The sequence below is a fragment of the Anser anser genome, assembly GCF_964211835.1.
Source record: "Anser anser genome assembly, chromosome: 11".
Taxonomy (NCBI): Eukaryota; Metazoa; Chordata; class Aves; order Anseriformes; family Anatidae; genus Anser; species Anser anser.
In genome coordinates this window covers 20,308,961-20,331,763 of record NC_139732.1, presented here as the reverse complement: position 1 = coordinate 20,331,763, position 22,803 = coordinate 20,308,961, and the positions used below count along the sequence as shown (strand labels likewise).

Sequence of the window (22,803 nt, the reverse complement as noted above, 5' to 3'; positions counted from 1 at the left end):
AAAAAAATCAACTCACAGGAATTTCAGAAATCCAACAATCTCAGGCTATGTGCTGGAAAAAGAATTTCCTGGCAAAAAGGCAATACTGTGCTATGATGCAAATTCCCTGCAATATTTTAATTCTGCCTAGCTTTCTGTTCTTTATTCTGGCCTTGGTTCTGTCTACTATGTATTACGTCACCTGCTGGAACCTTTTGCAATGACTGGGAGCAGCTGGCAGCACAGGAAAAAGCACACAAAGCACCCTGCTTCCTTACCTCTCATAATTACAGATTATGAGAGCTTGGACAAAAAAGAAAATAGCATCTTATAAACCTTGAGTCCTGCTACTAGGAATGCATGTTAAAGGGATAAACCTTGTCAATAAAGCCTGAAGTTCCTGGCACAGGACATTAGAGCAGTGCAAACTTCTGGGGACAACCTGTCCTAGAGCAGCGCAGGCTTGAAGGACATAAGGGCTCTAAATTTTGGACTAAGACTTTATGAGTCAGGGCAACAAGTAGACTACATCTGCATTCATATCTGCATGGTGATACTTCCACGGCACTTAAGCAGGGGGAGGGAGCATATCAGACATGACTATGGACTATGGCAGCACTCACTGTTAAAAGCCATCATGTCATCAGCCATGACAGCAGTGAGTACTACTGAACGACAGCAATGCAGTCCTTCCTGTAGCTTGCCAGTGTGGTGCTTGCCAACTGACATTTGTTCAGCCTGTTTCAGTGTTACTATGTGCACTTTTCTGGATATCTCTTCTACATAAGCTGAAATGATGGTAGTAGGTGGGGAAGGTGACCAGGTGAAGCAGAAAGGAGGTGCAACAAAAATCCATTAAAGCTTCCGCACACAATTCAGCCTAGGGACATCTGACCTGGATTTCACTCAATGCGACTCTTGTAATGAAAGTGTGGCTTCAGATAGCAAAGCATTACTGTTACCTGAATAGATGCTGAATAATCTACTACTGCTTTCTTGTATGGTCAAACTTTAATTACATCTGTGACCTCCAGATTTTCAGTCTATAAACATGGCATGATGATGATGAAGGCCGCAATTCATCTCTCTTGCTTAGAGCAATGTAGGAGCTTGTACTGAGCTCAGGCTACTCCACTGCTTTGACAGTCACAGGGTCGTTTTGTAGTCCTCCATTCCTGCTGTACTGCATCAGGAAGGTCTACGCCCAGACAAAAGGTAAAAGCCCATACATCCTTTATTTGAGCATTTCACAAATAAATTACAAGTTTCTTTGCAACCACGTCAGAAATCAAAACGTTTATTTACACCTCAGAAACAGCAAGCAATTCAGCAACTAGGGCCCAAAGGAACAATTAACTGGAAATGTAGCTGAATTATTATTGTTTTTAAATCAAACAAAATATTTTTCTCCTTGCTTGAGCATTAAAAAAAAGAAAGGAACTCGTAAAAAAACATCTTGGTGATAACAGAGAGAGAGAGAGAGAGAGATTGTTATGGGGCAAATATGTTTTTACAGGAGGTTTCTGTCTGAAATGGCAGTAACAACACAGCTTGTTTGTACTGAATTCACCATCAGTTCACCAGACATGCTCTTGTTCTACAGTCCCAGGCGGTGTGTGTATGCATGTACATACACATAGTCTGTCTTTACATTAATTACTACCCCCAAATGATCAAATACAGCCACATATTGATGCAGAGGAGGAGTGTAATGGTCAAAGGGTTAATGAAACTTTCCTAAATATCTGTCCTGTTGAAAGCAGAGAAATGCAGAATTCTGGCTCTAAACCCTTCCCTTTTCACTTTTTATGACCAGCTGATATGTAGACAAGGAAAAAGAAAAAAAAAAAAAAGAGTTGGTAAATAATTATAGATATCTTCAAATGATATAAATTTTATTAAGAGGGGACAGCTAAGGGTAGCATAAATACAACATGAGAGTTGGAATAAGCCTGGATTTCAGTGTGTGGAGTTTGTTGTTGAGTTGTTTTTTTGTAATCAGAGTGGTTTAGCATACGTAACACAAGCTATCTCTTAACTCATCCTTGAATCATTGGATTAAACTACTTATTCCGAGTCCCCATGTTGTATTAGTCTCCATCTGCATATAGTATATATATATATTTATATATGTATGTGTATATCTCTATATATCTACATATATACACACACATAGCAATTGTGCAACTAATAACTTTCCACCGAGAGTGGATGAGTGTATCCATTTCATCTGGACAAATATAAACCAACTAGTATATCTTGATGTGAAAACAGCGTAGTCAACGGGTTATATGGTTTGCACAGTTAAATAGTCAGCTATATCTGCTTTAAAGAGAATAGCTGTTATAATTACTACTGAAATACTTTGTTTGTTAACTCTAAATATTATAGATCACAGAGTTAATAGAAAGTTATTATTATTTTAGTTATTTCTCATTTTATCACCATTGGCCAGCATATCTCTCAGACAACCGAGTCTCTAGAGATGCAACAAAGGAAAGATAGGATCAGAGTTTTGTCCTAGACTTGCTGTTCTCAAGCTGACATGACTGTTTAATATGATTTATCGTGTTTTTATTTTTTGTTTGTTTTTTTAAACTTTAATTATATGAGTAATTATTAAACCCATTCAGAAAGAAACTTGGCTTTTAGATAATGAGTGGTGTAAAATTATTTGTGTACAAAATTCTGCTGTGTCTCAAATGGCTAAGTGCACTATTGAGACAAAACCCAGCATTTTTCTTAGTGTTTCAGCAAGAAGTCTTGCAAAGGAAAGACCAATGATGTGAAAGTTGTTACTATAACATCTTTCCTTTTGTAGTGATAAAACATTTAACATAGGTTCCTATGAACTGATTGTAAACCCACAATTTAACAAATGAGGATTGTATTACAGTGATCCCTAACTTAAATGACTACACGAGAGACCAGGACGAATTACTTGACTACAGGCCACAGCCACTTCAAATAAAGGTTAAACCAAATTATGCTGGGTTCCTTAGAGACATGTTAAAGTGGTTGGTGAAGGAAGTGAGTCATCTGTGCTTTACTGTTCACAGCAGACCAGTAAAAACAGTAGAGAGGTTTAAATGAAAAATTTAATCTAAATACAACTAAGTGAAGCTCAAACAAGCCTAGTAATGGAGTTGCTCTTTAATTTACACCAGTGTAAGTGAAATGAGAATGGGTCTCAGAAAGTATATTAGCCAGTGTTCCACTCTTACCTAATTTTCCTTGCTAACCAGTAGGAAATTTCAGCTGGTTTCCCTTTGTTTTAATCTTCAGACCTGCAGTTACCGAACAAAATGTACATTAATAAATGTACGTAAGCATATCGTGAGTATGCGCATGAGGTGTACAGACAGAGTTCAATTAGCAAGTACACCACAAATTAGACCTTTACCTTGCTAATGAACACTTCTTGCTGATTGTTATACCCACTTTGTGTTTTAACAGCAGATACTCTTCTAAAGTGAAATGATTTTTGCACAAGACATTTTATGCATGTTTCAAAACAAAAAAAATCAAGTTCACTGTCTTTCTGACTCCAGACAGCATTGTATGTCTGCAAACATAGGCTGAAATAAACATTGTAGTGACCAAAATAGCTAGGTAGAAATCAGCGCTGTATTATAAAAACAGCAAGCTTGGCTGAACACATGTTAAATATAATTAACTAAAAAGAGAAAAAAAAAAAAAAGACAACTAATTTTGCAACCTCTCTGCTTTTCATGATAGTGTGAGAAACTAACAAATTATTATTTCTCCTTTGTTTCAGGAAATAATGAATAGAATTTTTTGAGCTTCTTTTCAGGTAAGAAAATTCAGATTCTCATGAGGTTCCTCATTTGTATAATACCACAGAAAGTGACACAGTCACTTGTTAAACAGTGTTGGTTCTCAGGTACGGTGGAGAAACATTAACATGGCAGCTTCATCTTCTCTTTGAGTGCTCAGGTAGTCCAGTGATTAGCTCAGTCTGAGGCCTAAAGAGATACACAGTGAAGGCTGGGCAACTTTAATTTGGTTGGAGTGATAAAGTGATAATGGTGATTAAAGCCTTTGATGCATCTTGATTCAGAGTTTCAGCCATTGTACTGACTTCTCTACATGTCAAAAGGTTGCAGTACTATCTGAGAAGAAAGATTTCTTGTCCTTGGGCACAAATTAGTAGAAAGAGTCTATTCATTGTTAGTGCAGTTCCAGGTAAAATTTTTTTCTTTGTTCCTGGTTTTGGATGCCCTTGGAATGATCCACCAAATGCTACGTGAACCTTGGTGTAAATTAGAAAAGGGTAGCTTTATCTAGTACTTGATAGAAATGACACTAATGGCATTGGGTGTCTTTTCCAGAGGTGGGTTTTGCTTGATAGAAAGAGGAAGAATGCAAGTAGAAAAAGAGTATTTTGGGGGGTAGGATATTATCATTTCTTTTATTCAAGATAGAGGTTTCGTAGATCAAAGTGGAGGGTGCAGTTCATCTTTGGGTGCATTTGGATGAAATCACTAAATATGTATCCTGAAAATCCAGTAATGTTAGGCATTTGTTGATTTTTTCCTTTTGAAAACATTGCCTAAAATTTTTATTGTTTTTATAAGACATGACTGCTGATGATAAAGCAGCAGCACATGATTACTACAAGGCATGGGCAGAGAAAGAGAACTAGAAGCATGCCCATGTTAATGTTTGAGATCAGGCACTTCCTTTTTAAATGCCTGCAGCTGCATAACAGCCCACTCCTGAAGTCCTTGCTCAACAGAAGCTCCCACTAACCTCAAAGCACCACTGTGGGAAGTGAAACACCAAAAGCGTGCTGCAAGAGAAACAAGGTCAGCGGGAGATTTCACTTGGCCAGGACTGCAGGAGTTAAGCTGGAAGAGAAAAACAGGTTCTTGTTTGAAGGCAGCTTGTATCTTATCAAGAAATTTACAATGATAGGGAAACTCATGGCACAAACTAATTCACAAACTAATTTTTCCTCTGTTGCCATTGTTATTACTCCTTTTGAATAAAAACAAAACAAAAATCGGTTGTCATATTTGGTACAATACAGGAAGTCAGAGAAAAGCTATTGTACAGCAATTTTTAACCACCAACGCACATTTAATATCTAGTGTAGCATTATGGAAAACTAAATGTATGTTTGGAGTTTTTAATGTTTCCAAAAAGCTTTACTACTGAAACATATATGTGATGTGGAAGATATGCTCATAATCTCACTGTAGTAAAGACGACATACAGTCTGACTTATAAGTACTGTAAAAATGCTAACTAAAGAATGCAGCTGCAAAGTTCTATTGCATAAGGAAGCTTTCTTGTTTAAACTTTAAATAAGCAAGTTTATTAAAATATTCTAAGACACTTACCTTACCCTAGTTACTGGCAAGCTCTAATAAAAGCCACAGTCTGTCACTAGTATACTTTTTGTGTTAAATTTATAAAAATTTGGTGTGAGCTTTGATGGATCATTTACAATTTATTAACAAGATGATCATCTTGATACAGTTAGGTATTTTTCTTTTTTTTTTTTTTTCAGCCTTACATGCTCACAGAATATAAAAGGATTCATATTCCTATGTAACGAACACCCTTTTTTCCCATGTCTGCAAACAAGTGTGGTAAGTTTATGCACACAAAGAAATGCTCTTGTTACTCTTAACTGGAAACTGTGTGTACATGTGTATGTATGTATATATATATATATTCAAAACTATATATATGTGAATATATTTATATAATAGGGTATCTGTTTTCCTCCTTGCGCTTATATGTGTGATGACAGCTGCACAGAGGCTGAGAGAGAGACCAGTGCTTCTGAGAAATACCTTGCTTTTGCTGTTCTGATCAGCTTCTCATATAGACATCTACTGACTTAACTGTGTCTGCAGAACTGACAAAAGACTTAAATTTTGTAAATTGCCCCGGCAAATAATTATCTGCAGGAACATAAAGGAAGCTGACTTTACCCCCTTTAAAAAATCAGGCCCAGCATGTCCCACTGCTGTCAATAGCGACCCACACAGAGCCAGTCGCAGCTGACTGCTCCCCACTGTCTCACAAATCTGAGCTCGTCTCACCTCCTGGCACTGCTCCCGCTGCAAGGGGAGGCAAAGAGCTGTGCTCCTGGGGGATCTTAAATTCCAATTGGGGCATAAGGAAAGAAGTCCAGATCAGAAACGAGCAGGAGGACTTGCATTTCCTGTTTGCTGAACCTGAGGTACAAGAAGTGCTGCTGCAGAGCCTTGGGCCTGCTTCATTTGGTGTCAACAAAGAGGCTCTTTTAGTGATATGCTTGCAATAGGCTCTCTCCTTCTGGCCACACCATAAACAGCAAATACAGTAGGTTTAGCCATACAGAATAGTTACAATTCATCTGTGGCTGTATTATTCTGCTTTGTCACTTGCACAGTCCAGATGAATATTTTATAAAAGCTAAACCAGTCCTATAACTCTTCTCTCCATATAAATATATATATATATACATACACGCATACATATACAAATACTAACCCACAGACAAAATATTTTCTGAACAGTTGAATAGCAACAAGTCAACAGTTAGAAAAAAATGGAGTCAATCTGTTTTCTGCTCCCCGAAGGTCAAGTTTAGATGTCATGGTCTTTTAACATTCAGTGAAGTCACATAAACCTTGCGGCTTGCAAGAGGAGTCCATTAATAAATGGAAGTTAGGGTAGAGGCTGTCAAACACCAATATATAGTCGGACAGATTGTGAGGTTGCAAATTAAACTGAATCTGGAGCATCTGAGGCCTAGTAGTGAAGAACAGTAACTGTAAACTGCAGTCTTCAGATCTGACGTTTCCTTTTTTCTTGTTGCCATGGCAACGCGGTAGGACAGCTTCAAATGTCAGGAGTTCTTACAGACCTAAATGATGGGAAATGGGTGCGATTATTACTATGCAGATCACAGTATCTTTTATCTTCCCCCCTCCCCCCCCCAATTACTTACTGAGTATATGCACATTTATCAGTAATTCACTATGAATTATCCAGGTTTAGAAACAATTATTTGTGAAGACAGAAATCTCCAGGAGGAAATCCCAAAATGTCACTTGGAGCATTCAGAGACCTTTGCAGTGCAATTCAGAAAGATGTAGAGTGGAGGCCTGAACATAAATCTTGAGTCAGGACCTAATTCTTCCCATCTGACACCTCGTTCATTTATGTTGGTGCAAAAGTGCAAGTAAAATGCCAGTATGCCTCCCTTGCGTGTGCACACTGACTAGTAAAGAGCAAACAAACAATATATTTTTTAAGAATAACAGTCTAATTTGTGAATATACCAGGGACTAAAAGAGCTGGCATAGTTTATTAAAGTTGCTACAGAAATACCAATCTTATCTTTGTTGCCTAACCTTTTGATTGATTTATTTATTTTAAGTGAAGGTAGCACAACTTGAATGATTTTTCCTATTTTAGATGGGAACCCTGATAATACAAAGGTAGTAAACAAGCTTAGAAAAAACAAAGATTAAGAGCTAATCTATCAGTTGTAGATAATGGGTTGCTTTCCTCCAATTTCACTTGGCATCAACAGGACAGTACTGAGTTGCAAATATGTGGCTTTGCAATAAAATCATAGAATCATTTAGGTTGGAAAAGCCCTCTAAGATCATCAAGTCCAACCATTAAATAAAAAACAAATTAACAACAACAACAAAAAAATAACAGAACACATAGCTAAGGTCATCTGGAGGTCAGTTTAGAACTTGCCTGTGGGCTGATGCTGGTCTGGCCCCTCTCAAATGAATTCAATCTCTCACCTTACAGTGTTTGTTTACTGGTTGTACTGGCTTTGGCTGGGATGGACTTCGCTTTCTTCTTAGAGGCTTTTATGGTGGTATGTTTTGGATTTGTGATCAAAAGAGAGTTGATAACAAAGTGACGTTTTAGTTACTGAACAGTGTTTACACAGTGTGAAGGCCTTCTCTGTTTCTCATGCTGCCCTGCCAGCTAGTATTCTGGGGTGCACAAGAAGTTGGTAGGAACACAGCCAGCACAGCTGACCCCAACCGACCACAGGGATATTCCATACCCTATGCCATCACGTTCCTCAATAAAAGCTGGTGGAAAGATGGGGGGAAGAAGGGAGGGGGAAGGACATCCAGTGTTATGACCTTTGCCTCCCCAGGTAACCATTATGTGAGCTAAGTCCTGCTTTCCTGGAAATGGCTGAACACCTGCCTGCCGATGGGAAGCAGTGGATGAATTATTTTGCTTTGTGCTCACAGCTTTTGCTTTACCTGTTAAACTTTCATCATCTCAAACCATGATTTTTCTAGCTTTTACCCTTCTCAGTCTCTTCTGTATCTCCCTGGGGCAGCAGTGAGTGAGCAGCTGTGTGGTGCTGAGCTGCCCACTGTGGTTAACTCACAACAGCGTAGCAACGGCCTTATGGAGACGCAGGGCTCTGTAACCTGGGCCAAGCTGACTGTGGTGTCAAAACGCACAGCTGCTATCAAGCATGCACATGAAAACTGACACAAAGTCAGGAAATGTTTGTCTAATGTATTCGTACCCTTAAACGATGAAGTATATAATTCTGTCACTATTACAGACACCTGCAGAAGAAGCAGTAACATAATGGTCATTATTAGATGTTAGTCTGTGCTCTTTATTTGTTTTTAATCATCTGCTTTTCCTTGAAGGCAACTCAAGTTTAATATAATTATCGATAAGGCTGTTTTTACTTTATCTGCTTTTTTCTTGTTATTATTTTGGCATTATTTGAACTGACATCAATATTAAATTCCTCCAGCTAGGGGCCTGTCCAGATGGGCTGTACAGCAAGACAGACACCTGGATAGCACGCCACAGCCTGCCCTTTCCCTGCAGCACGACTTCAGTTCTGTTAAACAAAGGTCAGTAAAGCAAATTAAACAAGTATGAGAATCCATAGAGGGAACTGATGGATGGGGCTCACTGAAGTGAGAAGTGCCACCAAGATTTCCAAATAAGATAAAGTCTGGAATTGCTTGGGATGGGGATTTTTAGCATGCATTTTAAAGAAAAGGTCTGACCACAAAATTAGGCTCCAGGCTTCTATATAGGAACTTTGTAAGCATGACTGCCAGAGTTTGGATATGTTTGGATTAAGGACTGGCTGGGACTAAATTCTCATAAACAACTTGATCTCCTGGGATAGTGAAAAGCAAAAGTTTGGGACTCTGATTTCACAGACTACCTGAAAAATATATTTCCAACTCACAATGAAGTTTATTATCATTAAAGGGCATTTGTTCAAGCCTGACTCAAAGTAAATAATACTAGCTTTTGAATCAGCAGAGCTCCTCTGAATCTTTCGGAGATCCCTGGAGGTCTCCTTGCTAGGGACACGCACTTGTATGTGATGAATGAACAGCACCTCTTATACTGAATTGCTGTATAATCCATAGGCTGAAACTTTAGAGGAATCTGTCAGCACAAAATTTATAAATATCACACAAACTCAAGCAGCTAGTGACTGCTTCACCAACAGCTTGTAAATAAAGGGCAATATATGTTGATTTATGTGCAGACATGAAGAAAAGCTTGTATATTTTACATCATATTGACAGATGCAATGAATGTTACTACCTTATCACACACCTTGCCTTTCCTGAGTAAACTATATATTAAAACTAGTTAGGTCAGCTTTAACCATGAATATGTTTTTTTACTGTACTAGTTGAAGTCTAGCTTTTCTCACAAATATAAGCATGCTTTTGGTTCTCCCTGCCTGTTTCCCCACTTGCCTCTCCAAACACCACCCCAGTTCCCTTCTCCCTTTCATCCTGAAGCACTGAAGTTCCTGCCCTGACTTTCCTTCTACTGAAATCACTTATCAACCTCATCATATCTGACCTGTCAGCTGTCTTTGACGCATTCAATCACATGCCTGGAAATCTGATGCTTCCCTCAGCTCCTGTGACTACATCTTCCTCTCATTTTCCTACGAGGTCTGTAATCACTTTTCCTGCATGTCTTTGTCTTATTCTTTATATTCCAGGTTTCTGGGGAAATTTTGTTTTCCCCACTTCAATTTCTTCCCTTTCTTTGTGCTACCATTCATACGTGTTTAGCGATTGCTTCAGGGCTGGCAGTTCAGAGATCTTACTCTTCCTTCCTGTTTTTCCATTTAGACTACAATGTTGACCTCTACCTTTTCAATGTTTAGCAGACAGCTCGTCACAGCTAAAAACTGAGCTCTTAAATCTTTCCCCTAAAGCACTCCCTTCCAGTTCTTTTGATTGCTCTGGACAACACTATCATCCTGCCTCTTATTCAAGCTTAAAAAGTGAGACAAAATGGAGAACATTTTTGTCACAGAATCTGCTTTCTAGGTCTGTGTATTTAGGTTGCATCTTAGTCTAGACGATTCTTTCACTCATCATCCCAAAGGGCTGTTTCTAGCCATTCAAACAGTTAAATACCCTGCCCAGGCTCTCCTCAGCAGGTTTGCAACATGTTTTCACAGCCCTTGTCAAAATCAAGATACTGTAATTCATATCCTGACAGTCTTTTGCTGTACAGAGTATTTCCCTACTCTGCCACTTCAACAACGCCTCTGTTACTGTGATTCCATTGCCTCTTCCCTAATGCATGTCTTTTCATGGATCATCCCCACATAACCAGTTTTTCATGTTCATACACTATGGCACCAACTTTCATTGACATGTTTTCAAAGAAACCTTTTGGGCTTTTTTTCCCAAGCTTTCCCATGTAATAGGAGGAGCTCCCTGCAAGCTTCTGTAAAAAGCTTTCTCCTTAGCATGTGTTTCTTCTGACAGATCTACAAGAATCTTGACATTTAGCAATGGGTGCTAAGACTACTATGAATCCTGCTCAGCCATTTCACCAGCCTTAATTGAAGTTGTGTTAAAATAACTTATTCTAAACATTGTTTGGAGGAATAGTACATATCCCTTGCTTCTGGCTTTTAAAACAGCTCCAACATTCAAAATTAGGGGCTATAAAATTTATGTAGCTAACCAACTTCAGTACTTCCAGTAAGACTATTCAAGACCAAATCTGTTCTGGTTCTTTCTATTGCAAACAATGGTGATTAAAAAAAAAATAAATTGCTTGTGTCCAATGGTGAAGTTAGACTAACTTTTAGTTTCTGTGGTTAATATCAAAGTTTGTCAATTACAAATTTACTTTCTAAAAATATTCTGATATAATCTTATAAGGTGTGTTACTGGACATGCATTCTGGCTAGTAATGCCTTTAAAACAAGAGCTACACAAATCAAAAATGACCAAAGTATTGTGCAGAAACCTTAATGACAAATATAAGCAGAGCTATAGAAATCACAGAACTGCTCTAGTATATATTCTAGTATATGATGGTTGGACATGATGATCCATGATTCCAACTGTTTTGCTGTATACAGCTGCAGGTATGAAAGCCACAAAGGTGATGTGTACATCATTGTTCTTTTGTTGCCAATAGCCACCCCCACCCCTTCCCTTTAGAGTATCTGGGGAATGCACAAGCAACATAAAGCTAGCATAAATATATAGAACTTATTTTCCCCAGAACTCACTCTCAATGCAGTCTCCAATGTGATCATCACCATTTTGAACCTCACAGGTCTCTGCTCTAGCTCTTCTATTCCTGAGAGAAATGTTCAGCCACGTTCCTTTTAAGATAGCAGTCAAATAGTGAGATAACAGTGAAATTTGCAGCATTGTTCTTATGTGCTTGCAGTCTGAATTGTTACTATTATGGTTAATTTGTCTCAGATAAGAATTCATGGCTCATTATTGTAAATGGATGGTGTTTGTTGGCATTAGTACTTTGACACTGGAGGATCATTTTTGCTTTTGTTGGTCAAGAAAATGAAAACTGGACGTATTTATCTGGATGGAGTGTAATAATGCTATAGGAATATAGGTCTAAGTATGCAGTTTAGGGTAGGGAGATTCATAATGTAGTTACCTAAGATGGAACAAAATCCCCTTTCTATTCCCACTAAAGTTGATTGGAAAGTCAAAAGGTTTGAAGTAGGTGGCAGAAGACTCTACAGGACTGATATCTGAATCATCATCTAGGCATCGTGGTTTCAGACACTGAAATGCTTCAAAAAAGGAGCAAGCCGCCTAATAAAGACAAAGTGTCTATAATATCGATTTCTTCAATGGCTACATATCTGTCTACTTCACAGTGGACTAATTTAAAGTTTATTTCCTACACTGATTCATATGATAAAAGGTAATGGAGAAAAAAATGCACATAACTCTTTAAAACCATGAATGCATAATGCCCCATCTTAGAAAAAAAGACAGCCTTTAGCATGTAACCTTGTTTACCATGGTTCAGGATCTGGAGAGCTCATGGTCCATTGGAACCCTTCTAATCAGCCAGCGAACAATCTCATTTGCCAAATGACTTCTACTTAGCTCAGAAAATTCTTTGCGATTTCCAGACACTTTACCTTTCTACGTTGCAGCCTTATCTTTCTCTGAACACGTTTGTAAATTAGTGACTCAGCCCCCTGCTTATTTTAAAGAAACAGAAATAACTTGATTAATCCAAAGCCTTTGAAAGATGTGTACCTTATGAGACCAGACATGCTCCCTTCTTTCCCCACCATTACAGATTCTGTGTCTTAAACGACAGTTTAAACCTTATAAAAAAATTAAAGGCATTTAGGTTCCATGCTGACCCTCTGTACAGGACTGAACTTTACCCAAGATGTATTCATCCTGTAATTCTCTTTTAACATAGTGGAGAGAGTTAACACAGTTGGAGTCTGGAGTTCAACTCAGGCATGCTCCATTTCTTTAGATTTCCTTCAATTACCCTCTCATCAGAAATATTACATTAATCTCTGCATAATTTAAAGTCTCCATTACATCATGGGCTTTATCAAAACCTTGGTAACATTAAAGGGGTAATGGGAAAATGGTAGAAGAGATCAGAACCGTGTTTCTGATTAGGCAGTTAATCAACATTCAGGTACCTCTTTCCTGGCTTTAGCATCTATAAAAGAGCATTAATTAGATACACAGTTATTAATATAGCCTTCCTGTAGAACGTAGAAACATTTAAATTGGTTTCATGTACATCACTGGTAGATTTGTTTTGGGTAGTTTTTAACACCAGAAGTATCATAGTGTTTGCACCACTTGCCTATAAATGCTAATATCTTGTACATTTCTGTAAAAATAGTAATTTAATAACTATGTTATACTTATATATATATATATTATACTTTTTACATAATAACTGTGTATGTTCACCTGTAACCTCTTCAGTGGTCCAATGCACTGGCTATGCTTTGGTGTCAGTGTGTGCCAAATTTTATTGGTCACTAGTTTTGACTATCCTGGAATTGTCTTCTGAAAAAAGAAGGGAGTCTTTTCACTGCAACTCTCACTGAATTTGAAAGGCTGAAACAGCTGTCTCCAGACAGATAACACACAACCTTATTCCAGCAGCTAAGAAATCAATTTTTAGTATCAGGAGTAGCAGTAGGTATGCTTGTGGCTAGAGCAAATGCATGAACTCACTGAACAGTAATAACATTGTAAAAAAGGTTTATAAAGAAGAGAGAAGTAAATGAGTTTATCCTTAAAATTTGCAGCTTATAACATCATATATAATTTGTTTCCCATTTATGTGAGGAGATGATTCCAAAATTCTTAATGATAGGAAAAACACAGTATGCATTAGTACTGTGTTTGTGAAATGAGTGTCTTATAATTCTACTCAAAGCTCCAGTAGGCACTCATATATCAATGTCAATATTTAACTTCGGGAGCTAAAATGTCGGCATGTGCTAAGCAATTGGCCAAAATTGGCAAGACTGGGGAGAAACATGCCAATCCAAACTAATCAGCTTGCACAGGGGAATAGGTTGCTCAGGCTGAAGTCATTTTCAAAGGGTATCTGTTTGACACCAGCAGATGATATTTCCAAGAGTCTCTCTCACACTGCTAACTCATTTATTATAAAACTATACTGGCAGATCTGGAACAGTACTGATATACACCAACGCACTCTTCTAACTTCTTGCACTGGCCTTGCTCACTGCTGAATCCTTGTTTCTGCTTCTCCTACTTGTCTTGTACCTACATATACGCACCCTATTGGGCTGTTCTTGTGATGTGCAAAATGTACATGCATGTAAGTAATACTGTCTAAGACAAAAGCAGCAACTAAAAGACTAGTTAAGTTGGCTTTGAAATTCAGAAGCATGTATTACCCAGTGCAGTGCTACATTTATGTAATACAATTCATATTTACTACGGATTTGACATATCTTACTGGGGGTGGTGTAATTTCTCTGGCAAAGCAGCTAACACATTGTAGATATTTTATTTTATATTTGAAATTGTTACAGGTTTTAGTTGATACTTTGCCAGAGCAATGTCACCTTCATTTGACCAATACTAAATAAATGCTTCCTTTCTTTTCCAGTTCGTTCAAAACAAAACAATTGCAGAGGTGATTACCTGCAGTCTGGAAATGTATTTTCTGATGCTCTAATCTGATAAATTCAGCTGAACGACTGGAAATATTCAGAAATTGAAATTAATAGGTACAGTTTTGAAACAGTAGCATTGAACAAATCTAATTTCTCATAAATGCATTAAAAAATAACAGCTACCCAGCCTTTTAAAGCACAGTATAACTTTAAGCAGTCAGGTCTCAACTTCCATAGGTTAGTTTACTAACAGTTATCAGTAAATAGAATGTATGCATAAATAGGATCGTAGAACCAAAAGGGTTGGAAAAGACCTCCAAGATCATCTGGTCCAACCATCCCCCTACCACCAGTATTACCCACTAAACCACGTCCCTAAGTACCACATCTAACCTTTTCTTAAACACCTCCCATTTTGTAGTCTATCACTTTTCCTGGACAGCCTCTCTAGATGTTTATTTCAGCAATGTTATTTCTCAGATCTGTAGGTGTACACTAATCCCAACTTGAAATACTAAAAGAATCAACTAAAAACTCCTCCTATTTAGCAAGAATAAGCATGTATAATATGCATAGCATACATGGAAGAGGAGAAATCAGAAGAAAATAGCCAAGTTTGGCTACATTAATACTGACTAGACTTTATTTCAATTTTTTATTTTTAAAGAGGAACTCTAAGCATGACTGGCATGAATACTAACCAATGACACATACGCACTAGGTGTATGGGTAAAGAAGGGCCTTACAGTGTAGGTCTGCAATACTCCAGATATCAATAGCATTTTAAAGGACTTAAGTATCATCAGCTTTCTAGCAGAGAAGCAAAAGCAACATCATCTAAACTTCAGGCCCAATCTAATCTCTCTATTCAGCTTCAATATCACATATCACATTTAAAACTGAACAGCAAGTTGTCAGCATGAAGAGCATATTTTGAGGTGTTGGGATGTTACAGACTGGAGAAATATCCAAGGAAGTAGACACTTAAAAGAAAAAAAAAATCCCATTGTGTGTAGTAGCCATTATTGACAGAAAAAAATTATTTGAAGTGGTCACCAGTTCAGTTCTAGTTTTTAGTCACAGTCCACCCCAGAACAATTCAGATAATTATCTTAAGTTATATATTTAGCTGACTTTAAGAGGTCACTCAGAAATACAAAATATTATAAATCTACGGTTTCTGCTGAGAAAATGAAAACATAAATGTTCCTTTGAATTCATACCACTAAATGGTCTATCAAACCAGTCTCTTTAAATGTTCATTTCATGTCTACAGAATAACTGTCAGGAACAATATTACAGATTTTAAGGAACTAGTTGTATTTGCTGGTAACTTTTTTTTTTTTTTTAACATCACAATCACACATCTTCTAAACTGTAGTGTTTTTTCAATGGGTATATTTCTGGAACATGTTTGAATGGTTTAAAATGTACAAAACCTGTAATTTCTTACCTAATTAACTCAATAAAACTTAACATCATTAAGTACATTTTAAATAAGTTTATGTACAATTTGAGGGTATTTCTACTTGTTATTTATATAACTAGGTATAACATCCTCTGTACAATTATGTATGTGCATATGGACTTCTGTGCCATATCAAGCCCCACTAACTTTAGGTGGGCTCCCAAAGCCGACTGCACAACAGGTTGCAGAACTGAGTACACCTGCACAGAAATTAGAAGACTGGACAGAGAGGTCTGTGGTACAAGTGAAACTCACATCATGACTGTCTCGATTTGACTACAATCCCTTAACCTTCAAACTATCCTTCCCTCACTAGAGTCTAATCAAGCAAAGTATCTAAAGAGACTAAAAAAAAAAAAAAGGTATTTTTCTCTTACACATATTTGAGAATGTGTCTGTATTCACTGATAATTTAGCAGTAACAATAATGATGTTAATATGAAAAATGCACCTGTAATGAAGATAGTAAGTATTAATGTAATAGATGGAATTGCTGGTGTTACTACTTTTAGGAAGTGAGATTTATACCCCTGGAACTCACTGATTGACAGTACTTTCTAGTTACTTGAGTATCATCATTTAGGTACTATGTTATATACCCACATGGTATGTACTCTAATGGAAGAAAAGAACTTTAATTAGACTTGTGCAAACACAACTTTCACAGCAAAACTCTCCCCAGTTTTTGAAATTGTGGCCAATATAAGAATATTTTGCTTCTCAGAAATGGGAAAGTTTCTTCAGCAAAATTTCCTAGTTGTCCTAGTTAAATTTTTGTTTTTTTTTTTTTTAATTATCACTTCTCTGAAAAGTAGAAAAATACTACAGAAGATTAAAATATGCTAAAGCAACCTAAAAGGTGCAGGATAAATATAAATAAATAAATATACATGCATATATAGTTCCTAGCAAAGTCACCTTTTGTAACTAGCTCCTCTGAAGCTTCTTCTTTGGAACAGGAATTAATTTTTTTTTTTTTTGGGGGGGGGGAGGGAGAACAAAAATCCTACAAAAACAAATACTAGTTGAGCCCTGAAAAACGTAATTACACGATTGTCTAAGACTCAGCCAAGTCACTCACAGTAAAGGCTGAGAACTGAATCTGTCGGTAACCAAACTGCACTTGTGAACAGAAAGAGCAATGACCTTAAAGGTCTTTTCCATTTAAAACTTTCTGTGATCTGTCTTAGTCTCATGCCATTCAAGAATGTGTTGCTTCAGTCTTCAGACATTTGATGTTCCTGCATAAATAACACAGGGCGTACAAGAGATACATTTGCTTCTGTTGCTTTGAAAAATGAACTGAATGAACGATAACACTTTACATCTGCCTGTCCATGGTCAGGACAATTCAAATCTGTCAGCTAATACCATTTAAATTTTTCTAATGGTTTAATACCAAATATGTAATTTATGAGAAAAAAAATAAAACAAACATTCTCTATTGACACTGTAGCCACATGCCTCAAACCAGAAAAATATTATGGTGGGGAGGAGGGGCATTAATATGGGAAAAGTGAATGTAATTAATAGAAGTTAAATTCAAGATTGTCTTTAAGGCTTCTTTGCAATCACAGTACTGACACCTGTCCAAGTCTCTCTTTTTCAACACACCTGAGGCCTCCCATCCTCAGTTTAACAAATTAACTCCGATGTAGAGACTTCCAGCTCATTTAAATTCTTCATAGCATTATTTCCCCTCCAGCCTCTCACCTTACTTTCTGTTTATAGTAGTGGAATATTTTGCTTACTAGGTTCAAGTCAACTGTCCAGGTTAACAAAAAACAAACAAAAAACCGAACCAAACCAAACAAAAAAACCACACACACACACACACAAAAAACAACCTTTTCTTAGTTGACTGTCAACTATTGATATCAATTTTTTTTTTTTTCAACATTGTTTAAATTTCCTTGTAAGAAAAAAGAATAGACTAAGTAAAATATTATTTCTGGTGTGACTGACCTACTAATGAATGCTCCAAGGTCTGCTTGTTCAAGACATGACTGCTGTGTTTTTGAACCTTATTTCAGTATCTTGTTTCAATAAATTTGAGTCTAACTTCATCTTTATGCTTATAAAATATAAAAGGAAATATGAAATGCAATTATCATTCTATGATTAGCCAATTAAGTGAAATAATTATTGTCAAATTAAAATTCCAGAATTCAGTCCTTTAAATAATAATATAAATATTTTGTCATTGATATAAAGCCTAATCCTGCCAGCTAGAGCAGTTCTTTTGCAGATTTCTGTAGGGTTGTTGTTGCTGAGGTCATCAAAAACAAATCTGTGTGTATTTTCATAATATTTTACCTTTTTAACTTGTCTTGTTTTCCTCATCACTTGTGCATAACTCAAATCCTAAAAGTTCTTTAATCTATATCTTTGACTTGACTTGTTCTAACCAAGTTCTTCACAGAAACTTTCTCTGACATGTCATTGCCAGTGTAGAAAAAGAACAGCTTTACCAACCTCAATATATCTTGTGATGAGATTGCTGTTAAATGTAAAACATACATTTAACAGTCATTTGTTTTTAAATTGATGAGAATTGAGCAAAATTTGCAGGGACTGCTCTTCTCCATTTTAGGTATTTTTCATTCAACCCTAAATTAAATGTCAGCTATCAACTTTTAGGTTGCAATAAGGGGCCTGTTTTCTCTCCCCCTCTCTCTCATCATTAGGAATTTTGTAGATATACTCTTGTTGAAAATGTTTGGGAGACTTCCAGAGAGAACCGTCTGTACCTCTAGTGTTGTTGAGCCCCCCTCAGTACGGTTACATTCATTCTGAACAGAGCTATTTTACCTGTGTCAGTTGAAAATATGAGGAAATGAGTGAGCAGTAAAGAACAACATGGGCAATCTCAGGCCCAGCACCAGGCATGCCCCATAACACGTTTTTTCTCCTGCTTTTCCTTTCCTCAAGTATGATTTTTGTAGTCCTGCTCCCTGACTAGGAACCCAGATCTAGTTTTTGATATCTTCTTCCTCAATCTGAATTACTAAATTCTAAGTTATATCTGAACAAAGTGGTTTTACGTTGTCTGCAGTAGCATCTAGAAAAAGCTGACAGAGGACATCATCTAGGTCTTGTTTTAAACATGGAGCCTAGAATAATGACATGAGGTTTAATATTCTTTGCAATATTTGTTACCATTAACTGTTATAGCTTTGGACAGTCCTGTACCTGACAACTATATATCTTGCCAGCTTGAAGTCAGTGATTCTCAGAGGTAATAAGTTAGGTACAATGATGCCCTTTTGTCAATCAGCTCTTCATTCAGCATCTTTTAATTTCACCAAACAGCTTATTGTTCTGTTGTGGGAAAGCTGCAGTCTGTCCATATACTTCATTAGCTCGCATTTCCTACTTCTGCTTGACAAGAACCCCTAAACTTTCTCTTGTTATATCTGGGCAACTCTCTAGCCTGTGTCCCATTATCCCTCAATATCCTGAACACAGTAGGCAGCTACAGAATAGGTGAGACTGCTGCTTTTTGCATGCATTATAGTTTTAATCAGGCTCTTCAGTTCTATGCTCAGTTACTTCAGAAATCTGCCACATATGACTTCTTCCATGACTTACAAAAGAGGCACATATTCTAAGTATAGATAATAATTGTAACATTTAAATGATAATACCAAGATGTTTTGTATAGGGAGGAAATTCATGCAGGGTATTTTTACCATGAACAGCTCTTTCACAGGGCTATCTATCCTCACACCAGATGTCAAATACAAAAAGAAATACTTTGGCATGAATAACAAAGTTCATTTGACTGAAGGATTTACCTCCTAGGAACAAGAACCTCATAAAACATAAATACTGGGAGCAAAGTGAGCCTCGTAAGGGCTTTTGCAAAAATTAAACCCATAACTTGCCACTAGAAATGGGATATTTCATCTGTTCAATAAGCACTAAAGTTCTCTTTGTTTTTATGGCATCGTAATCTTTGATTACTCTGATAAATATTTGGACTAGACAAAACATTGCAATGGAACTAATCGCAGCTATAAAAGAACTGTGTGTAGAAATGAATTGGGAATGCAATGATACCAGCACATTCTATGATTTTATAGAAGTTCAAATACAGAACCACATTATTTAAACTGTCTGGTGGCCCCGTTCTTTCATGTCTCTGTGTCTCCATCTGCACCTAAGGAAAATGTTTGTTATGCTTGCTGGCTTTGCACAAACATGAATAGATAACTGTACCAGACATGGAGTACTAGCCTCCCTCTCCATGACTGGGTGAACCCAAAACACACAACTAAATAGTAGCAAATGTTGGCAAAGAAAAACAATATAGTCTTGTGCTGAGGACTATGTCTGGCTATGCTGATACCTAGCTAGAGAATTCATGCTATCACTTACAACAACTGTGTACAAACATCCTTAGTCTCAAGGAGGAGATCCTTCCTTCCCCATCCCTTCAGCTCACCTGCAATGTCCCTTTGTTTTGGTTTTATTTCTCAGAGAACAGACTGGTACCAGTATGAAACACTGAACAAACTGCTGGCAGATTACATGCACATTCTTACTCCACTCTTTGCTTAAGATTACAGTTCTCTTTCTCCATACTTACTATTATAGCACTCTGAAGAAATATAAGACTTGCCTAGAAAGGCTCGAGTCATGTCTTATTTTTTCACGTTGTAAAGACTATTCAGTGCTACTTAATCTTTTACAGTAGGAGAGGGAATCTCTGTGTCATTCTAAGCACCACGCAGTGCTCAGCTGCCAGGGGCCTATATTCTGCCCACAGTTCAGCTGGGGAAGATCTGTAGTCAGAAGGTCAACTCAAGAAGCATTTTCCAACACCTAGAACTGCTTTTTATAACTCAATCTAAGGAAAGCGGTCAGACTTCTTTGGGGGCTAGAAAACCTCAACATGAATACTTTCAAAAGCAAAATGCTTTTCTCCACCTCATTATATTCTAAGCAGATGCAATAATGTAAATAAAGTTCAAGCACAAATCATATCTAAAAATGTTAGCCCAGTGGCGAAAGTCATGCTTAGTGTAGCACCAGCAACATTTATGAAGTGGTAACAGGAATATATTTGAACCAATGGGCTGCATATTTATATCACTGATGCAATGGTGTCATGTACTGTCACATATTTCTAACATATTACTTCTAACAGCTGAAGTCTGCATTTGTTTCCAGTCGACTAAACCCAGAACAACTGAAGCAAAGCCAATGGAGATACTTCAGATGTCACTGATTGGAACAAAGAACAGGAATTTGCACTTAGCATTTATATAGTCTTTTTCATCTTCAAAGAGCATCACAAACATCAGCTACTTCTAATTCTCTCACAACGACCTTCATGCTAACCTTTTGGGATAAAAGTAATATGTTACAAGAAAAAAAAATTGACACTGTAATCAAGCATACACCAAGCCTCAGATGTGTAAACTATCTCTGCCTTAACCTCTATCTCTGCCTCATGGTAGGTTGTACCTCATCAAGAATATCTGGCCTCTTACTATGGCTCACCATACAATGCATTCTACTAACATTAGATGATGTTAATAATCCTTGAATAATAGTTTACTACAATAGGGGATACAGCAATTCCTTTTTAACAGACATCAAAAAATTGCTGAAAACCGTCACAGGGCAAAGCAGGTACATATCTAGGTTAGACGTCAAAATTCTGTAGTTTTGAATTCCTACTCTGCAGTTATTCTGGGAATTCCTTATTAGGAATTTCATAAGACTTTTAGAAAGCTTTCTCAGAAGCAGCAGAAGCTTCCTCTGTATGCATCAGTTTTCTCTCTGTCCCCCAACCCAGACGTGCAATTCTGATTATCAATTTTGTGTGTCTCTAAGGCCAGAATCTTGAATAAGTTCTTTATGTTCCAGCTGCTTGTGCACTTCATACAGAGGAATAGATCGAAGCAGGCAGTACTCATTTTCATGGTGACCCAGAACAGCTATTGTTACAAGAACACCTTTAATCTCCTGTTTCTGATTTTGAATTGAATTCAAGTGGGGAGAGATGAAAGAAAGTGTCTCACAAATCTGTTACTACAGCTGGTACTTCTTAATTTATCATATGCTACCTTTAATTCTCTTTGATTCTTCTTACAATTATTGCTTCTATTTCTTAATTTGACAACCAGGCATTTTTTGCTACTTTTTGACAGTGAAAAAGCCCTCTCCTCCTACTTTTATGTAGCTACTTCCTCAGGGAAAAAATAAAGTTACTGCATTATGCTATCAATGCATGAATTTAACTTCTCCTTTGGTAAGTTTTCATATAGAGCGCACAGATGAGCAGCTAAATAACACTTCGTTACTTACAGTTAAGGAAAAGACTTACAAAATAAACTGAAGAGTGAAAGAAGGATCAGGGTCATGCTGATATGAAGTGCATCAGTTGCACTGCAGTCCATTCTGGATTTCTTGCAGGAACACACTTGTAATTTCAGTTCCGTGTTGTTAGTCAGAGGTGGTTTTCCAGAATCTGTCACTGAGATTGGGATGTTGTAATTGGCCTTTTTCAGGTTTTGAAGCAGGACGACCTGGGCATGAGTATCTGAAAAGGATCAGGAGGTAAGAATTAGCCAAATAGTAGTCATCTGAGTAGGAAGAGGAATCTGTAGACAGTATCAGACATGCCACAGTTACTCGTAGAAATTAAGAAGAAAATGAGAGCACTCTAAGGAAAACATTAGAGAATTGAACTGAATGGGAAGTAAGAAGAGGCAGTTACAGAAATTCTTTCAGGGGCTTACAGCTAATTGCAAACATATTCCAAAGCCCATCAAAAGAAAGACTTTCAAGAGTCCCTTTTGTTTAAATATATTATTTGGTCTTCAAATTATTGGCAGAGTTTGCTGTGGAAATGAATATACTAATGAAACACTAAGGCATGTCATCCCCAAAGCAACACAAGAGGGAAGAA

The 22,803-nt window shown here is 37.2% G+C and overlaps 2 protein-coding genes across 22 annotated transcripts in view; one reads left to right on the top strand and one right to left on the bottom strand.

The window, feature by feature from the left end:
• LOC310905355 (uncharacterized protein) overlaps positions 1-22,803 on the top strand; it is a 177,283-nt gene that overhangs the window by 140,899 nt on the left and 13,581 nt on the right. For 10 of the 14 annotated variants that reach the window (XR_014588956.1, XR_014588957.1, XR_014588958.1 and 7 more), the window contains one exon: positions 3,758-6,865. The gene's annotated coding sequence lies outside the window, so the exon portion shown is untranslated. Of the gene's footprint in view, positions 1-3,757; positions 22,452-22,803 lie in introns of those variants that run through there. The other 4 variants (XR_014588953.1, XR_014588954.1, XR_014588955.1 and 1 more) reach the window with 2 other exon arrangements.
• CDH13 (cadherin 13) overlaps positions 1,195-22,803 on the bottom strand; it is a 493,014-nt gene continuing 471,405 nt past the window's right edge. For 5 of the 8 annotated variants that reach the window (XM_083851524.1, XM_083851526.1, XM_083851527.1 and 2 more), the window contains 2 exons: positions 22,219-22,434; positions 1,195-6,865 (listed from right to left, as the gene is read on the bottom strand). In XM_083851524.1, coding sequence (XP_083707650.1) covers positions 6,858-6,865; positions 22,219-22,434 — 224 coding nt within the window. In that variant the 3' untranslated portion in view covers positions 1,195-6,857. Of the gene's footprint in view, positions 6,866-11,527; positions 22,435-22,803 lie in introns of all 8 variants that reach the window. The other 3 variants (XR_014588950.1, XR_014588951.1, XR_014588949.1) reach the window with 3 other exon arrangements.